Here is a 15211-nt window from a genome sequence, read left to right as displayed (position 1 = left end):
TACTTACAACCCTGCTTTGGAATTGCCACTAGTTAGTGATTCGTACTCCAAGAAAAGCTTACGGTGCTCTAAGCACCTCACAAAGAGCTTCTAGTAGTCACTTGATACCTACAAATTTTTGAGAGTATCGGTAAAGAAGTTATTTAGCAATTGTAGTTGTTGTTACTTATTGTTGACAATTTAATGTCGTTGAAAAATCTTTGAATTAGTTATCGACAATTATTAATAATTGCTTGTAGCTTTATTTTGGTGTTGCCACGAATCTCCAATATGAGTTTTTAGAGTCCATTAACTCTAGAAGAGCTTTTAAAAGTTATAACTTATAAATAAGTTAGTTTGGAATTGCTAATACTTGTGAGCATATCTAAAGGTCGTTAGGTAGTTGTGTTGGTAATTTATCGAAAATTTATGACATCTTCTTTAACGGCTAGCAATAATAAGGGTAGTCGATAAGAAATGAAAATATCATTTTTTCAGGACCAATCCTTTGAGATGAAGTCCAAGAAAATAATAATAATAACAAAATAATATTAAACCTATCCATAATATAATACAGCCAACAGTGGCAACATTGTAATTAAGGTCCAAAGTGGGGCTTATTTCTGCAGAGATATTCCGACATTCGGAGTGGCCTAGTCCAAATCTATGCCCTAACGCTGAGTAAAATCATTTATCTAAAAAATTAATTAATCTCTTCCCAATTTTCCCTTTTAATATAAATTCAAAATCTCACTCTCTCTCGGCGTCTCCATCCCCCTTCGCTCTCTCTCTCTCACTCTCTCTCTGGGGCCAAGCTCCGGTGTCTTCTCCGGCCAGGTTGCGGCGCAAACTGAATTCGTTTCACTTGCATTGGTGTCCTGGCGAGTCCAATCCCCGTCACCGGCACGAAGAACCTCTCGACTTAGCTTCTTAACTGCAGGTCTTAATCTCGAGATTTCTCTCTTTGAATGCGAATCTTCTTCTTCGTTCAAGGGTTTCATTTCGTTTCCTTATCTTCCCCCACCCTACCTAACCTGCTTTTTGAATGATTGCTCGGATACTATGCGCATCTGAGACTGAGAATAATTTCCTATTTGCTTTCTCGTTGCCATAAATGTATGCTTGTGTAGATGTGTGTTGATTTTATCAGCTATTTGGTCATTTATCCTCTGTCTTCCTGTAAACCACTGCTGAACAGTGTCAATTTTGAGCTCTGAAAGTGATAGCGTGTGCTGGCTTTGACGACGTTCATCATATGAGCCTAATTTGGGCCCCATTTGGGCCAACCCTTCCAAGTCTATGCAAAAGCTTCTCTCAAATGTATATTAAAAGTCCTATCTGCTTTTATTATCTACGTGTGGTGATTGTTAAGTTTTGAATTGTTTGGATCCTATGCTCGTTTATTCAATCTGCCATTGACCTTCGTTGTTGCCCGGATGCCAGTTTTTCTTACAGGGCCATTTTAGGTATTGCCTTTGGAGAATTGGAGCATTCAACACCGGCTTCTTGAATTTCTGAGGCCTTGACTACCTTTTCAGGTACCAAACCCTGAATGCTGGATTCTAGATTCTGATTTACATAGATGTCTTCATGCTGGATTTCTTTATTTGAGCTTACTCTGAAAACCTTCAAAGTTCAAACTACAATATTTTCAACTCGTTTTACCTAATAGTTGTGGTTCAATGCCCATGGTATATTCAACTTTCTGTTACTGGGACCCCTAATTCTCTCTGCAGTTGTTTGGTCTTAATTTGATCTTGAATGTTGCCAACCCAGTCGCAAATTTTGACTTATTATCTGGAAAAATAAAATCAAATATCTCTAGTGCCTGCTGTCAATATGCAGAGGGTGGAGGCTGTTGCTCTTATGTTCCTTCATCTACATCTGCAGGCATATGCAGATATGCTTGGGAAGAAGAGAATGCTTGTTGATTCATCTTTCCGACTCCTTGTCTCTGTTGGGTTCTTGCTCTTTCCAGTTGTCATCTCGCAAATTCCCTTGGGTTCAAAACTTTCAGTAGTGGAAAGCAACTACTGGACCTCCTCCAATGGGAAATTTGCAATTGGATTCCTTAACCGTTCAGGTCGGTATAGTGTCGGAATCCGTTTCAGTTCAAATTCTATTCCCGCTGGCCAACAAATGGTGGTTTGGGTTGCTGGAGGTGACCTTACCGTCGGTGATGAGTCCTACTTCCAGCTGACCCAATATGGAGATTTGGTTTTATATGATTCCGTGAAAGGAGCCAATGCCTGGACAAGCAACAGTACCAAATTATCTGTTGCTTCGGCAGTTCTTCTTGACAGTGGCAATTTTGTTCTTCTCAACATAAAGAGGGAGATTGTGTGGCAAAGCTTTGACACTCCAACCGATACGCTCCTCCCAGGCCAGAATTTATCTGGTTTTCAAATGCTTCGAGCTTCTAGCAGGAATGCTGTGTCAAGTTACTATAGTCTTCAAATAGGTAATTCAGGCCAGTTGCAACTCAGGTGGGAAAGTAATTTTACCTACTGGACCAGTGGAAACTCTTCTCATTCAATTCTCAGAGCTGTTCTCAGTTCTGACGGAACTCTGCAGCTTCTTGACCAAAGATCTGAAGTTATTTGGTCTGTGTCTGGGGAAGATCATAATGATTCAGATGTGAAACTTCGATTTCTTAGACTAGATGTTGATGGAAATCTTCGCCTATACTCATGGGTGGATGAATCAAGGTCATGGAGGCCAGTTTGGCTAGCTGTTGAGAATCAGTGCGATGTCTTTGCAACCTGCGACCTCCATGGAATATGCATGTTCAATGCATCAGGCTTCCCTGTTTGTAAATGCCCATTTAGGCCTGCAAATGAGTCTAACTCAAAATGTGTGCTCCCATATAAACAGGACTGTCAATCTGGTTCCTTCATGACTATTCATGAGCACACTATCATGTCCGGGCTATATCCGCCAGATGGAAGAATCATTCAATCTAGTTTGCAGAAGTGTAAGAGACTGTGCCTAGAAGATCCTCTTTGTACTGCTGTAACTTTCATGAATGATGGAACGACAGAGTGCCGAATTACGAGAACTCGATATGTTACTGGGCAGTCCAACCCATTTTTAAGTTCAATATCCTTTGTTAGGAGTTGCTCTGATCCAGTCGCTGCTTTACCCCTCCCCCCTACTTCTTCAGCATCCTTCCAGGATGATTCAAAAAGGGCGAATAGAGTTTGCATCGCTTGTCTAGTTGGAATTGCTTCAGGCACATTTGTAGTGCTTTTCCTAATTCAGGTTGGTTTTGGGTTCTACATCTACAAGAGAAGAAAATTTTCCAGGAGGAAAGGTGTTTTAGCTTACACTGGCCCCAACGCAACAGATTTGATCACGTTATCCTTCTCTGAAATCAAAGACATTACAGGAAATTTCCAGAACCAAATTGGACCAAAGATGTTTAAAGGCATGCTTCCAAACAGCCGGTCAGTTGCGGTCAAAGACATGAAAACTGCCATTGAAGGAAGGAAGTTCCGGAGTGCTGTTCTAAAAATAGGAAGCATTTATCACAAAAACCTTGTGCAACTGGAGGGTTACTGTTGCGAGACGGATCACAGATTTTTGGTCTATGAGTATGCCATGAATGGTTCACTGGCAAGATGCATAGAAGACCCTAAGTTGTGCAAGAGGCTCACGTGGGGAAGAAGAATGCAGATCTGCTTAGCTGTGGCAAGGGGCATTTGTTACTTGCACACAGAATGCAGGGAATTTTTCAGTCATGGAAATCTAAAATCTCAGAATGTAGTTTTGGATGAAAATTTCGATGCCAAGGTGAGTGAGTTTGGTTTAGGGAAACTTCATGGTGAGGCTTCCAACAGTTGTGGAACAGCAGAGGCGGATATAAGTGATTTTGGCAAGGTGGTGCTGTCATTGGTGACCGGGCGTCCAGAAGCTGACGACGTGGGTGTGTGGGCTTATGAGAAGTGGGTACAGGGACAGGCAGAGGAGCTAGTGGATAGACGAATAGACAATGGGGTGGATTCAGAAGAGCTGGAGCGAGCACTGAGAATCGCCTTTTGGTGTTTGCAAGTAGATGAGCAAATGAGGCCTTCAATGGGGGAGGTCGTTAAGGTCTTGGAAGGATTGGCTGTTGATCCCCCGCCGCCTCCATTTGTTTGCCGGAGGGCCGAGCTGGAGGCAAACGAGTCATCAACATCTGAAATAGAGCTTCAGATCCCCAACAACATATGATGGTTTATTTAAGCTTGCTGTATAGTGGATCTAACTGCAAGGGTAAGTGGCTTGAAGACAATGTTGCAATGGTTTTGAAGTTTAATCCATTTTTTTTCACCCCAAGATATTTGGGAGTTTTTAGCCATTGCAAGGAATGGAATGTTCTTGAACTTGGTTTATTCCTAAACAAATGTCCAGTCCAGTCTTTGATCTCCCCTCCTTAACTCTCTGTCCATAAACTTGGTTGGTAAGTCCTGATCTACATAATTTTAGACTCTTGACCCTTCATTTCTTATCTAGTTTGGTTTCATTCTGGACTAATTCTTGCAAATATGTGTTCCATTGAAATGTTCAGAATACACAATTGTCAAGTCAAGCGAAGGAGGGTTCATAAAATCTAGCAATATGTAGTCCCTATGCTCTCTCCCTCTCCATAATGCATTTAAGACTGTAAAATTACTTTTGTTAATGTTGTTCCATTGGCAGCTTTGGAATCCTTCTCCGGCTCTTCCCCCATCCATTACAGACGTTGGGAGGAATGGCTTCAGCTAAATCATATTTCAATTTTATATCTTATACCCTCCTTGACTTTAAGCTCATCAATCCCAAAACCATGTTAGCTGTTGGTCAAACAGAATTGGGTTGAGCTGTTTAGAATCATTTGAATTGGGTGGTTAGTTACGGATTTTATATGAATTAAGTCTCACTCGAGTCAAAGATTTTCGGGTTTATAATTTTTAACTTAAAACTAATTAAATAATATCAGCCCAATTAAAATTGGGTGTAGTAATCGGGTTGAATCTTTTCCTCATCTTAGAAATAATTTCATATATAAAAAATAATTATCTTTGAATTGGGTCTAATTTTTAAACTTAGAGTCAAACAAACAAATCTAGGGAAAAAAAATTAAACGAAGCATATTGCTTAAATTTATATTTACATTTTTATATTTTTTTATATAATTATTTAAATTTATGAATTAATCTGTATTGTCGAGTTAATTTAATTTAATTTTGACTTTAAATCTAAAATTGTTGTGTATATATCAAAAGATGGTTAGCATGAACAATAGTAGAAATGTAATGTCACATGATTGGTCGGTGATATTATCTCAACAAATTTATGTGAAATCATATCACCGTAATGAATCTTTTCTCCCTAGCCCCTCGGTGTTTTTATTTGTCTTTGTTCCCACAATTATATCAATTATATAAATACCAAAAAGTCATATCAAGACATTCCTTTCTAAAGTAAAATTATCATTATGAAGATATATCATATCAATTATGAAGCAATCTTATCCTTTACCATCTTATAATCATCAATATATATATATATACATACACACATATGTATATTTTATGGGTAATGTTAATTATTATGGTAATGTATTTTATTTTTATAAAGGTGTATTTACTACATATTATTGTTAATATTTAAATAAGAATAATGTTATTTATCTAAATTGAAATGAATCTCTAATCTAGTTATCATATTTTCATTGAAACCTACACATATGCACTTTCTCATTTTTTAATGAAAATATTTTAACTGGACTGGAGATGGATTCAATCTAGATAAATAATATTTATCTTTAAATAATTTTATTAATTAAAAAATATATCGTATTTTGAATCATTTAATCAAATAATAAAATTGTGTATCTTATTTTTTTTTGTTTAATGAATTATTTAGTTAAAAAAATAAGATATAGTAAATAGATCTTTTTTAAAAGAAAAAAAAATATTTATTGGCCAAACCCATATTTTCCCTTTTGAACCTCGCATAAAAAGCCTATCACTCTCTTAAACTTCAAATATGACCTATTGAATACATAATCTTTATAATTTACACATATTAACTATCTTATTATCTAGTTAACATTGAGAGTGTAATAACAGTGTCATTAAACACGTAAAAACAAACCAATAAAACACCATGCTTAATGGCTGTCAAATTATAAGTTGTGGGTTGTCAGTCAGAGCAAAGAGGGCAGGAAAAGGTGGGTTAGTCACTGGTCATCGATTAAAGCAAATAGAAAGGGAAATGATGGGTCAGTCATGGATCGTTGGTCAAAGAAAGGGAAGTGTGGGTTGATTGTGATTTGTCGGTCAACATTAGTAGAATATTATTCAAACTATTCTACTATGGAAACAAATTAGATCCCTCGCTTCCTTGAGAGTTTGATCTTGTGCCATATTTCCTGAGCTTTTTATGTTAGCAAGTTCCTTGATACGAGTTCTGAAATCAATTATTCTTTTTCATTCTCATATTAAGGAAAGAAGAAGGGTTGGGATCGATTGAGATAACGACGACCAAGTAGAAACTTGGTTCTTCCATATGGGTTGATGAGAGTCGGGAGAATGGATACAAAAGCAAAGACGACAATTGAAAGAGAAGGAAAAGGCAGAAGGAATGATCAATTTGGTAGGCTCTTCTTATATTCTTTCTTTCTTTTATTTTTCTTCTTTTTAATTCACTTCACATCTAACTCACGTATTATTTTAAACTAGATTAAATATTCAATAGATATAAATTATAAACGTTAAATATTCAATAGGGGGTGATAAGCTTTTCATGTAAGGAAAAAATATAAGCTTAGATTTTTAATTATTATTTTTAAGACAATAATTAACATTATCTATATATATATATAACATTTTCAAACCCTAAAGAGACCAAAAAAAAAATAAAAAAAGATAAACAATTAAACACACCGTATTCCTCCTTTATTATTTGGAGAATCAATGATTATTATTCTAGTCCAAGAAGCAGCCTTTTCAACTTAAGCCTTTTAACGACTACTTCCCATAAAAGAGCCCAAAAGGGCATCACTTATCATCACTTGGCAGTGTTTTCAAAAAGTGTTTTATCCTTTAGCGCGCGGCAGTGGTTGCTTCCAACTGTTCACTATTTTTGTTGCATCTTCCAATACATTAATAATATTTTTTTTTCTAATAACAAAAAATCTATTGTCATTATCTTTATCAAATGAATTTGTAATATCTTCGTGAGGATCGAATTTTGTCTCAAATCGATCTAATTTTTGTGTTTTCTACACATGTTTAAGAATAATTATCTAAGATTCGATTGAGATGATGTCACTTTGATACTTAAATCAACATAAGATATACTATAGATATCTTATAAAATATTAAGAATAGTATATAATATGATACTTTGAACTCCCCCTAAAATTATTATATACCTTTTAGGATTGAGTTTTGTGATAAGGATTACAATGAAAATGGCCTACCCACGTATTGTAAAGCATTAAGTGATTCCTCCTTATTTGAACTGAGATTAAAGGATGAGCATGAAATATCTCGTCCTTAAGTTCATGGAGCTTTGAACAGGTAGCATAGAGGGGCTTGAAATGGCTATTCTATGATCTCTTTATTGGGTTTGAATTTACTTGCTTTCAAGATTGTAGGGATTTGTCTCGTGTTGAGGGCTTATCAAATAAGTGCTCAAAGACCTTATATTTGAATTGTGCCCTACAAAGATTATCCATATCTTTGTCGGGAGATTAGTTCGATAGTCATCTTCTATTTGAATTGGGTTCATTTTAGGTTTGTCTTCAAATATCTTAGGAATTGTTGTTTAACTAGAATTCAAATTGGTACAACGGTGGAAACAATACTCTTTCCTCTATCTATTTTGAGTTAAGGAGAGAAAAATCATAAATTTTTAGTTCATTAAAGGGAGCAGAAACCTTCAATGTTCAAACTGAATTGTTGTTGTAAAAATAATTCTAATGTTTATTTTCATTGCAACAGGGAATATATAACAACTAACTTACAACTATATCCCTACTAAATAGTAAAGCAGAATTCACAATTTAACACAGTTCAACCACAACTAACTATTTCTAAATACATGACTAACTTATTCAATTGAGACTAATTCAAAAAAGAAAACAAATAAATTAATTAAAATATTTTTTTTGGGATTGTATCAACTCCCTCTCCCTTGAAAACACCGTTCTCAAGGGTTTAATTCAACTATGGCAACCATAGAACTTCAAGACTTCCACCATAAATGTCCATTTCCTCGTCTACCTCACTATATTCAAGCAAACTTGAATCATGAATAGTCTTTTGCAATGATGTCCAAGGCCAAATTTTTCATTACACTTGAAGCATAAGCCTTTCTTTTTTCTCTCCTCTATTTCTTCTCTAGTTAATTTCTTGATTGACGACGTTGCGGACCATTTTGAACTTCATCACTCATGGACAAAACTTTGGATGAGGTGAGATCATAGGCTTCGTATAACCGAGCCAATCCAATAGCCAAAGACAAGGTAGTTGGTTTATTAGCCCGAACATATGTGTGAATGGACTCTTTGAGGCCTCCCATGAAGCAACTGATTTGTCAGATTTGCTTCATTGGTCTTGCCTTAGCTAATAATTTTTCAAATTTATCCTGGTAGTTTTGTACTGAACCCGTTTGTTGTAATTGAGTTAATTCAGCAAAAAAATTCATATATTGATTTGGCTCATACCTTGAGTTTAGCCCATGTCCAAACTCTCCCCATGTGATTGTGCCCAATTCTTAATGTAACAATTGATACCACATATGAGCATATCTCCATCTAGGTGGAATGAGGCTAAAACAACTCGATTAGGTATAGGAATCTCATATAATTAAAAAAATTGTTTTGCCTTGAACAACTAGAAGGTAAGGTCGCTCTTCCCATCATAGCGAGGGAAATCGATCTTTATGGTTTTTGGAACAAATGAACTAGTACTCCTTCCTTCCTGTACATTCCGTCGACTATGTGGTGTGTTGTTTGATGCACTAGGATGGTCAGTAGCATCTTGGGTATGGTTGGCAATTTCTTCACCCAATTACTGAGCTTTTCGAGTGTTTCCGTTAGCTTCCATAAAAGCTCTCTATGCCCTGCAAATGTTTTCATGGTCTTCTCCAAGTTTTCCATCCCCTGCTCCATAACAAAGCTCTAATACAACTTTGGTACATCTATAGAGATAGTATTATTTCCTCTATTTATTTTGAGTCAAGGAGAGAAAAATCATAAATTTTCAACTTATTAAAGGAAGTAAAAATCTTTAATTTTTAAATTGAACTGTTGTTACAAAAATAATTTCGATGTTTAGAAATATATAACAACTAACTTACAACTATCGCCATACTAAATAACAAAGTAGAATCCACAATTTAACACTCCATAACATAGTTCAACAAAAACTAACTATTCCTAAATGCATGACTGACTTATTCCACTCATACTAATTCAAAAAGAGAAATAAATTAATTAATTAAAATATATTTTTTTGAACTGTATCACAAACCAATTTTTTATTTTTTTTTTGGGTTTCTCGGTTTACCGGGTTAATCGAGATCAGCTCGTGTGTAAACTGGTGCTTTGACTTTCAACATTGACTCTAATAACATGACCACTTATCCTACATGGAATTTTCCTATCCACTGATATTAATGTCTTTGAATATTAAGGTTAGTATATATTGTATTTCTAGCAGAGTCATAGGTCAAGGAATCTCTAGCTCAAGTGTCCCTTCCGCATTGTTTGGCTCTCAAAATGGCGCCACATGCTGCTGCTGCAAGAAGAAGGGCTCACAACAACAAGCAGCTGCTGTGCTGCAGATCATCAAAGCTCGAAGAAGCACCAATGGAGTTTGAGCCCGAGAAGAAGATCATCAACAAGGCTGACAATGGAGAAGGATCAGCTGGGTGTTCCACACCGAAGGCTGAGAGGTTCAGGATACCGGATATTCTGTCATGCCCGCCGGCGCCGAAGAAGATGAAGAACGAGAAGAAGAAGAGAGTCGCCGGAAACTGCTCGCTGCGAAGGTCTGCCATGGCGTTCTATGCCCATCCTGATTTGGAGCTCTTCTTCTTCCATGCCCTAGGAAATATCTCAGCTTGATATCTATACATGCATACACACACATATATATATATATATATGTGGTGGTAGCTATAGGGTTGGATGATCATCAAGATGGTAGCTTTGCCATCTGGTTGGAATGTTTGATCTGTGCTTTTCAATGCTGATTGTTAGTTTCTTCAGCCGTTCTATACGTCTCTCCAACCATTTTCTTTCTTTTTCGGCTAAATAGCATAAATGTTAATTGAACTTCAATTTGTAATTAAAAAGTCACTAAATTTTAATTTAGTATACAATTCTATAACTACTATCAATTGCTGTTAAAAAAGAAATTAACAAGATGTTGACGTGACTAACAACATGAATCTCTAAATAACACAATAGTCACGAAACTTTATATAAAAATACAAAAAAGTTATTAAACTTTGCACTAAAGTACAAAAATTTCATTATTTCTTTAAACTCTTTTAATAACAATTGACAGTAGTTATGAAATTATAAACTAAACTGAAGTTCAGTGACATTTTTTGTATAAATTAAAGTTTAGTGATTTTTTTATACTTTAATACAAATTTCAGTAACTATTTATACTATTTAACTTCTTTTTCTTTCACATAGTTATGGGTGACGATGATTAAAAAAATTATGAATTTAAATTATATATAAAAATAATTATTTTGCGACGTAATTAAGAAAAATATTGATTACAAGAAATCTCCCTTTTAACTTTTTTAAATAGCAAAGAGTTTCATTTATTAAAAGCATCCGTTGTATGCACATAGATAGTACATGCACACTGAGGAATGTCACAAGTAAACTAAGAACTTATAATGGATAGGAGAAGGGATAATGTGAGTTTCATTTATTAAAAGCATCCTTTGTATGCACATAGCTAGATAGTACACATTGAGGAATGTCACAAGTAAACTAAGAACTCATGGGTAGGAGAAGGGATCGATAATGTTTTATAGGCCAATTCAATAGCATTGATTAGGTTAATTAGCTGACTTGGGGTAAATTGACTTCAATTGACTCTGATTTGGTGATTCATTGAAAAAAAAAACATAATATATATATATTTATATTCAAACTAATGAAAGAAATTGTCTCCAATGCACTTCCTACATTGAGAGAGTTGAGAGTAGCAATATGCAACATTTTAGTTAAACTGAAATAATTGAATTGAATTGATCGAAATTGACGGTTTGATTTTATTTAATCTGTATTTCGGTTTGGTTCAGTTTTTAAATTTGACTATTTTAGTTATTTCGGTTCGGTTCAGTTTTTATATTGAAAAAAACTTAAATAATCGAACCAACCAAAATATCAAAAATGATATTGTTTTTGGGTTTTTTGGGCTCTTTTTTTTTTCTATTTTTCATTTTTTTATAAAAAAATAGTTTTTTAGGTAGGTTGGATTTTTTTATTTTTATTTTTTGGATATGTTCGATTTGAGCATTCATTCAGTCAAAGGGTATTGAAGCTACCATTGCAAAAGGGTATTGCTAGGCTTGTATTATTTTTTTAAAAAAATATTACACGCAATCTTTTTTAAATTTAAAATAATTGCAAGAGATAGTTTGAGAAAATATAATGTGCATTCCTAAGATTTATTACTATATGTTGTAATTTTTTCTTTATCATTTGTTAATCCTAGTTGAATATTAAAAAATAACTAAAATACCCTTATAATTTAAAGATATTTCCCTCTCTCGTGCTTTAGAGAGAATGGGACAATTCTAGCTAAAAATTGTGCGTTAATCGAGAACTCCTTTCAACTTTTTACGCTAAAAAAAAAATTTAGAGTCTAATAATGAACACATTAGATTCACTCTCTATTCAACGATAATCACCAATAATTATTATTTAATAATTCACCACTCAAATAGGCATTAAAAATCTTAAAAATGGCTTTGAAAGTTTCGAATGCCTACGTTATATATCCAGCATTTTCCTAAAATTAGGAAAGAGAGAGAAAAGAGATAAAATAAAAGATAAAATAATTATTTTATTATTTTTTTAATAATAAAAAATTATTTTTATTTTTGAAATATAAAAAGTAATTCTTACAATTACGTCAAATCTCAAATGTGATCGTTATAATTTTTTTTTTTTTTTTTAGTTTATGGTTTAAGTAAATAAGAATTTATTGCAATAGTACTTAAAAAGCACAAACACCTTTTTACTTGCTTTTACCTGCTTCATATGCACATATACTTTGAACAAGAAAAGGTTTCTTTTTGAGGGGCCAACCTGAAGAACAACACTAGGGAAAAAGGTGTATGATTTTTAATGCTGATCCAACTCCATGGACTTATTTTAATTCTGTGGCTTTACCCTTTTGGAGCTCAATAGAGATGATAGTCTGATGGTATGTATGGGTTGTGTTTACATGTTCGTTTATACGGGAATTTAGTTTGAACACTTTATTATTTATTGTTTGAGTAAAACTCTCTATAATGGCCTTATTCGATAGCATCATACACTCTTATTTTATGAAACGCGTAGACTATTTGGCCGAAAAACCACCAAACCAAACCACAAGAGATAGTGAAAGTGAGATTCCTAAAATTTTGAATGCTCAACCTTTAATTTTTTTTAAAAAAAATAAGATTCCTAAAATTTTACCACTACCCACTCCACTTAATATTATAATATTCATTTTTAGGGATGAACAATATTTCAATTAAATCAAAATAATCGAATTGAACCGATCAAAATTATCAATTTGATTTGATTTAAGTTATAGGTCGATTTAGTTCGATTTTCAAGTTTGATAATTTTGGTTATTTTGATTTGATTAGGTATTCGTATTGCAAAAAATCGAAATAATTTAATTGACCAAAATGTCAAAAATAACATCATTTTTATACTTTATTATTTATGTTTTTTTAGTTTTTTTTCTGTCAATTAGGTCTTTTCAATTTTTTCGATTTGAAAATGTATTTAAATTAACCGAATGCTCACCTCTATATATTTTGCTCTATAATTCTCTTAATAGTGCTTGCACTAGCGATGGGCACATGGGCGATGGAGTTTCTTCCCATCGCCAATATGTCCAATGCATAATGGGTTTTATTTTTCATTATTGATGGTTGAAGATTAATTGTGGATTATCGGTGATGGGTACTTTTTCGTTGGTCATTAATAACGTGGTGAAGTGGAGATGATAAATAATAAAAAAAAATAAAATGGTTAATTAATTTTATTGCTTAACTTAAAAGTAAATTAATATATTGTTTTCAAAAATACAAAGATGATTAGTGTAATTTAAAGGAACCTCATATATTATTATGTAATGAATTTGAATGCAAAAGTGGGAGTTTCTTGAATCATGCAATGGAGTGAAAGTTGTTTGTTTGGGGGTGGTGGATGGTACGACTGTTTGGTTGGTCGGAAAAAGTAGCAACATTTGAGAAGAGAATCCAATGGGATGGCCAAAAGGGCCAACCCTCGTGCGGCTGCTGATCATCATCAATATGCCCTCATCCAAACACATAAATAGTAAAATGTGTTTATTTTTATATTTTTAAAAATAAAAAAAATAAATAACAGAAAGTCGTTTTAATTATTTTTTCATCATAAACACTTTCAAAATTTTCAAAACGTAAAAAATGTTACAAACAAAAAGAACGCATTTTTAGAAATCTCAAAATATACACTCAAAACACAAAATTAAAACTAAATTCAAAATTAAAAACTAAAACACGAAAACAACAATCACTTAGTGATTTTCGAAGAATAAAAAATAACTAGCGATGGGTTCCTCCATATGTAATAGTGGTTACTCGCGGCAGCCACTAGCAATATTTAGTTTTATATTTTTTTTATTATAAATTTTTGATGAAATTTGTAATCGATGACTAAATTATAACAAGTTTAATAGTTATTATAAAACAAATTAAATGTTCAAGAACAAATGATATCGTTTTTTATAACAAAGAACTTGCAGTTGTTATCTTTTGAAGTGTGCACTAAGCAAACTTAAAATACATGTAATAGTCTAAACCTTAAATCATACGTATCCAACATTATTTTTATAATATAATTGAAAATGTTATACCCACAAATAAGAATATCATAGTGATAATTTGAATTAAACTTTACAATTTAAAAAAAAAAACTAAAAAAGAGATCACATTTTGAAGCTTGCATGCATTCAATTGAAGCTTTGAGTAATAAATAATGGAGGAGAGAATGTGTGACACAATAAAATGCATTCATTCATTAATTGAGAGGCACACTTTTGAGTGATATTATTATGATATAATAAAAATCATTATTATTGTCTTCTCTGCAGTATTACTTTGGCCCCATAATTTATTCTTGCTTTTCACTTTGAAGAGGATATTTGTAATTATTGTGATCTAGAATTCAAATTTAATTGTGAGATTTGAATATATCTACAATTGAAAATTTATCTTCTTTATGACTATCTTTTGACCAGACTATAGATTTATGTACATTATTTTTTGTATACATATATAAATAAGTAGTAGATCTATAAATAGGTGGCTAATATACTAAAATTATTATAACAATATCATCATAGTTATATTTTTATTCTTTTTACCTATAATTTTTTCAAATTGAATTTTTACGAAAAACTTTTATGTTCTTCTGTGTGATATTCTTGGCCCTAGATGTATGAAGCAAAGGGATTTTTATTTGTCTCTTTTTTCATAGAAGATTAATCACAAGATGATATGTAATTTTTATTAAAAAGTGCCATGGTCACAATCTTTTAGATTATCGAAAAAAGGGTATTTTAGATACTCGAAAATTGTGAGTCAAATACCGTTGGAAGTTCCACGAAGAAAATTTTGTTAAAAATCGCTCTTATTGCTCCCCAAGATCAAATTATATAAGCATTAATCCTTTATTAGGATAAGAGGACTTACAATATTAATCTTCTCATTACTTTGTCCTAATGATCGCTCATAAATTTCAAGAAATAACTTGACCGTCCCAATAATTATGCAGAATGAAGAAAGCCCAACCCTTGATAAGAGTCACCCAGAGGCCTATTAGATTGGGATATTGCCCATGACCCCTAGTAAGGGCACCAACAATGGTATAAGCCCAACCCATGATAATAGTCTTAGAGTCACTCAGAGGTCTATTAGATTGGGATACTGCACATGACCGTAAGGGCACCAACAATTGGAC

The 15211-nt window shown here is 33.4% G+C and overlaps 1 protein-coding gene across 2 annotated transcripts; it reads left to right on the top strand.

Annotated features, from left to right (window-relative positions):
• The first annotated feature begins 702 nt into the window (after positions 1 to 702).
• Positions 703 to 4461, top strand: LOC127787825 (G-type lectin S-receptor-like serine/threonine-protein kinase SD3-1). Of its 2 annotated transcripts, none has more exons than XM_052315850.1 (3): positions 703 to 919; positions 1423 to 1517; positions 1870 to 4461. In XM_052315850.1, the coding sequence occupies exon 3, from the start codon at positions 1882 to 1884 to the stop codon at positions 4189 to 4191; it is 2310 nt and encodes a 769-aa protein (XP_052171810.1). In that variant the 5' UTR covers positions 703 to 919; positions 1423 to 1517; positions 1870 to 1881; the 3' UTR covers positions 4192 to 4461. The 2 variants fall into 2 exon arrangements, with proteins under 2 accessions (XP_052171810.1, XP_052171809.1); XM_052315849.1 differs by having other exon boundaries at positions 1825 to 4461.
• Positions 4462 to 15211: the final 10750 nt, after the last annotated feature.

The sequence above is a fragment of the Diospyros lotus genome, chromosome 13 (genome assembly GCF_014633365.1).
Source record: "Diospyros lotus cultivar Yz01 chromosome 13, ASM1463336v1, whole genome shotgun sequence".
NCBI lineage: Eukaryota > Viridiplantae > Streptophyta > Magnoliopsida > Ericales > Ebenaceae > Diospyros > Diospyros lotus.
Note: the sequence above shows the minus strand (reverse complement) of the source record. Positions and strands in the feature narration are given on the sequence as shown.

Coding starts and splice junctions, on each gene's coding strand:
- LOC127787825 (XM_052315849.1), top strand. CDS start 1,846: ATGTTCCTTCATCTACATCTGCAGGCATATGCAGATATGCTTGGGAAG.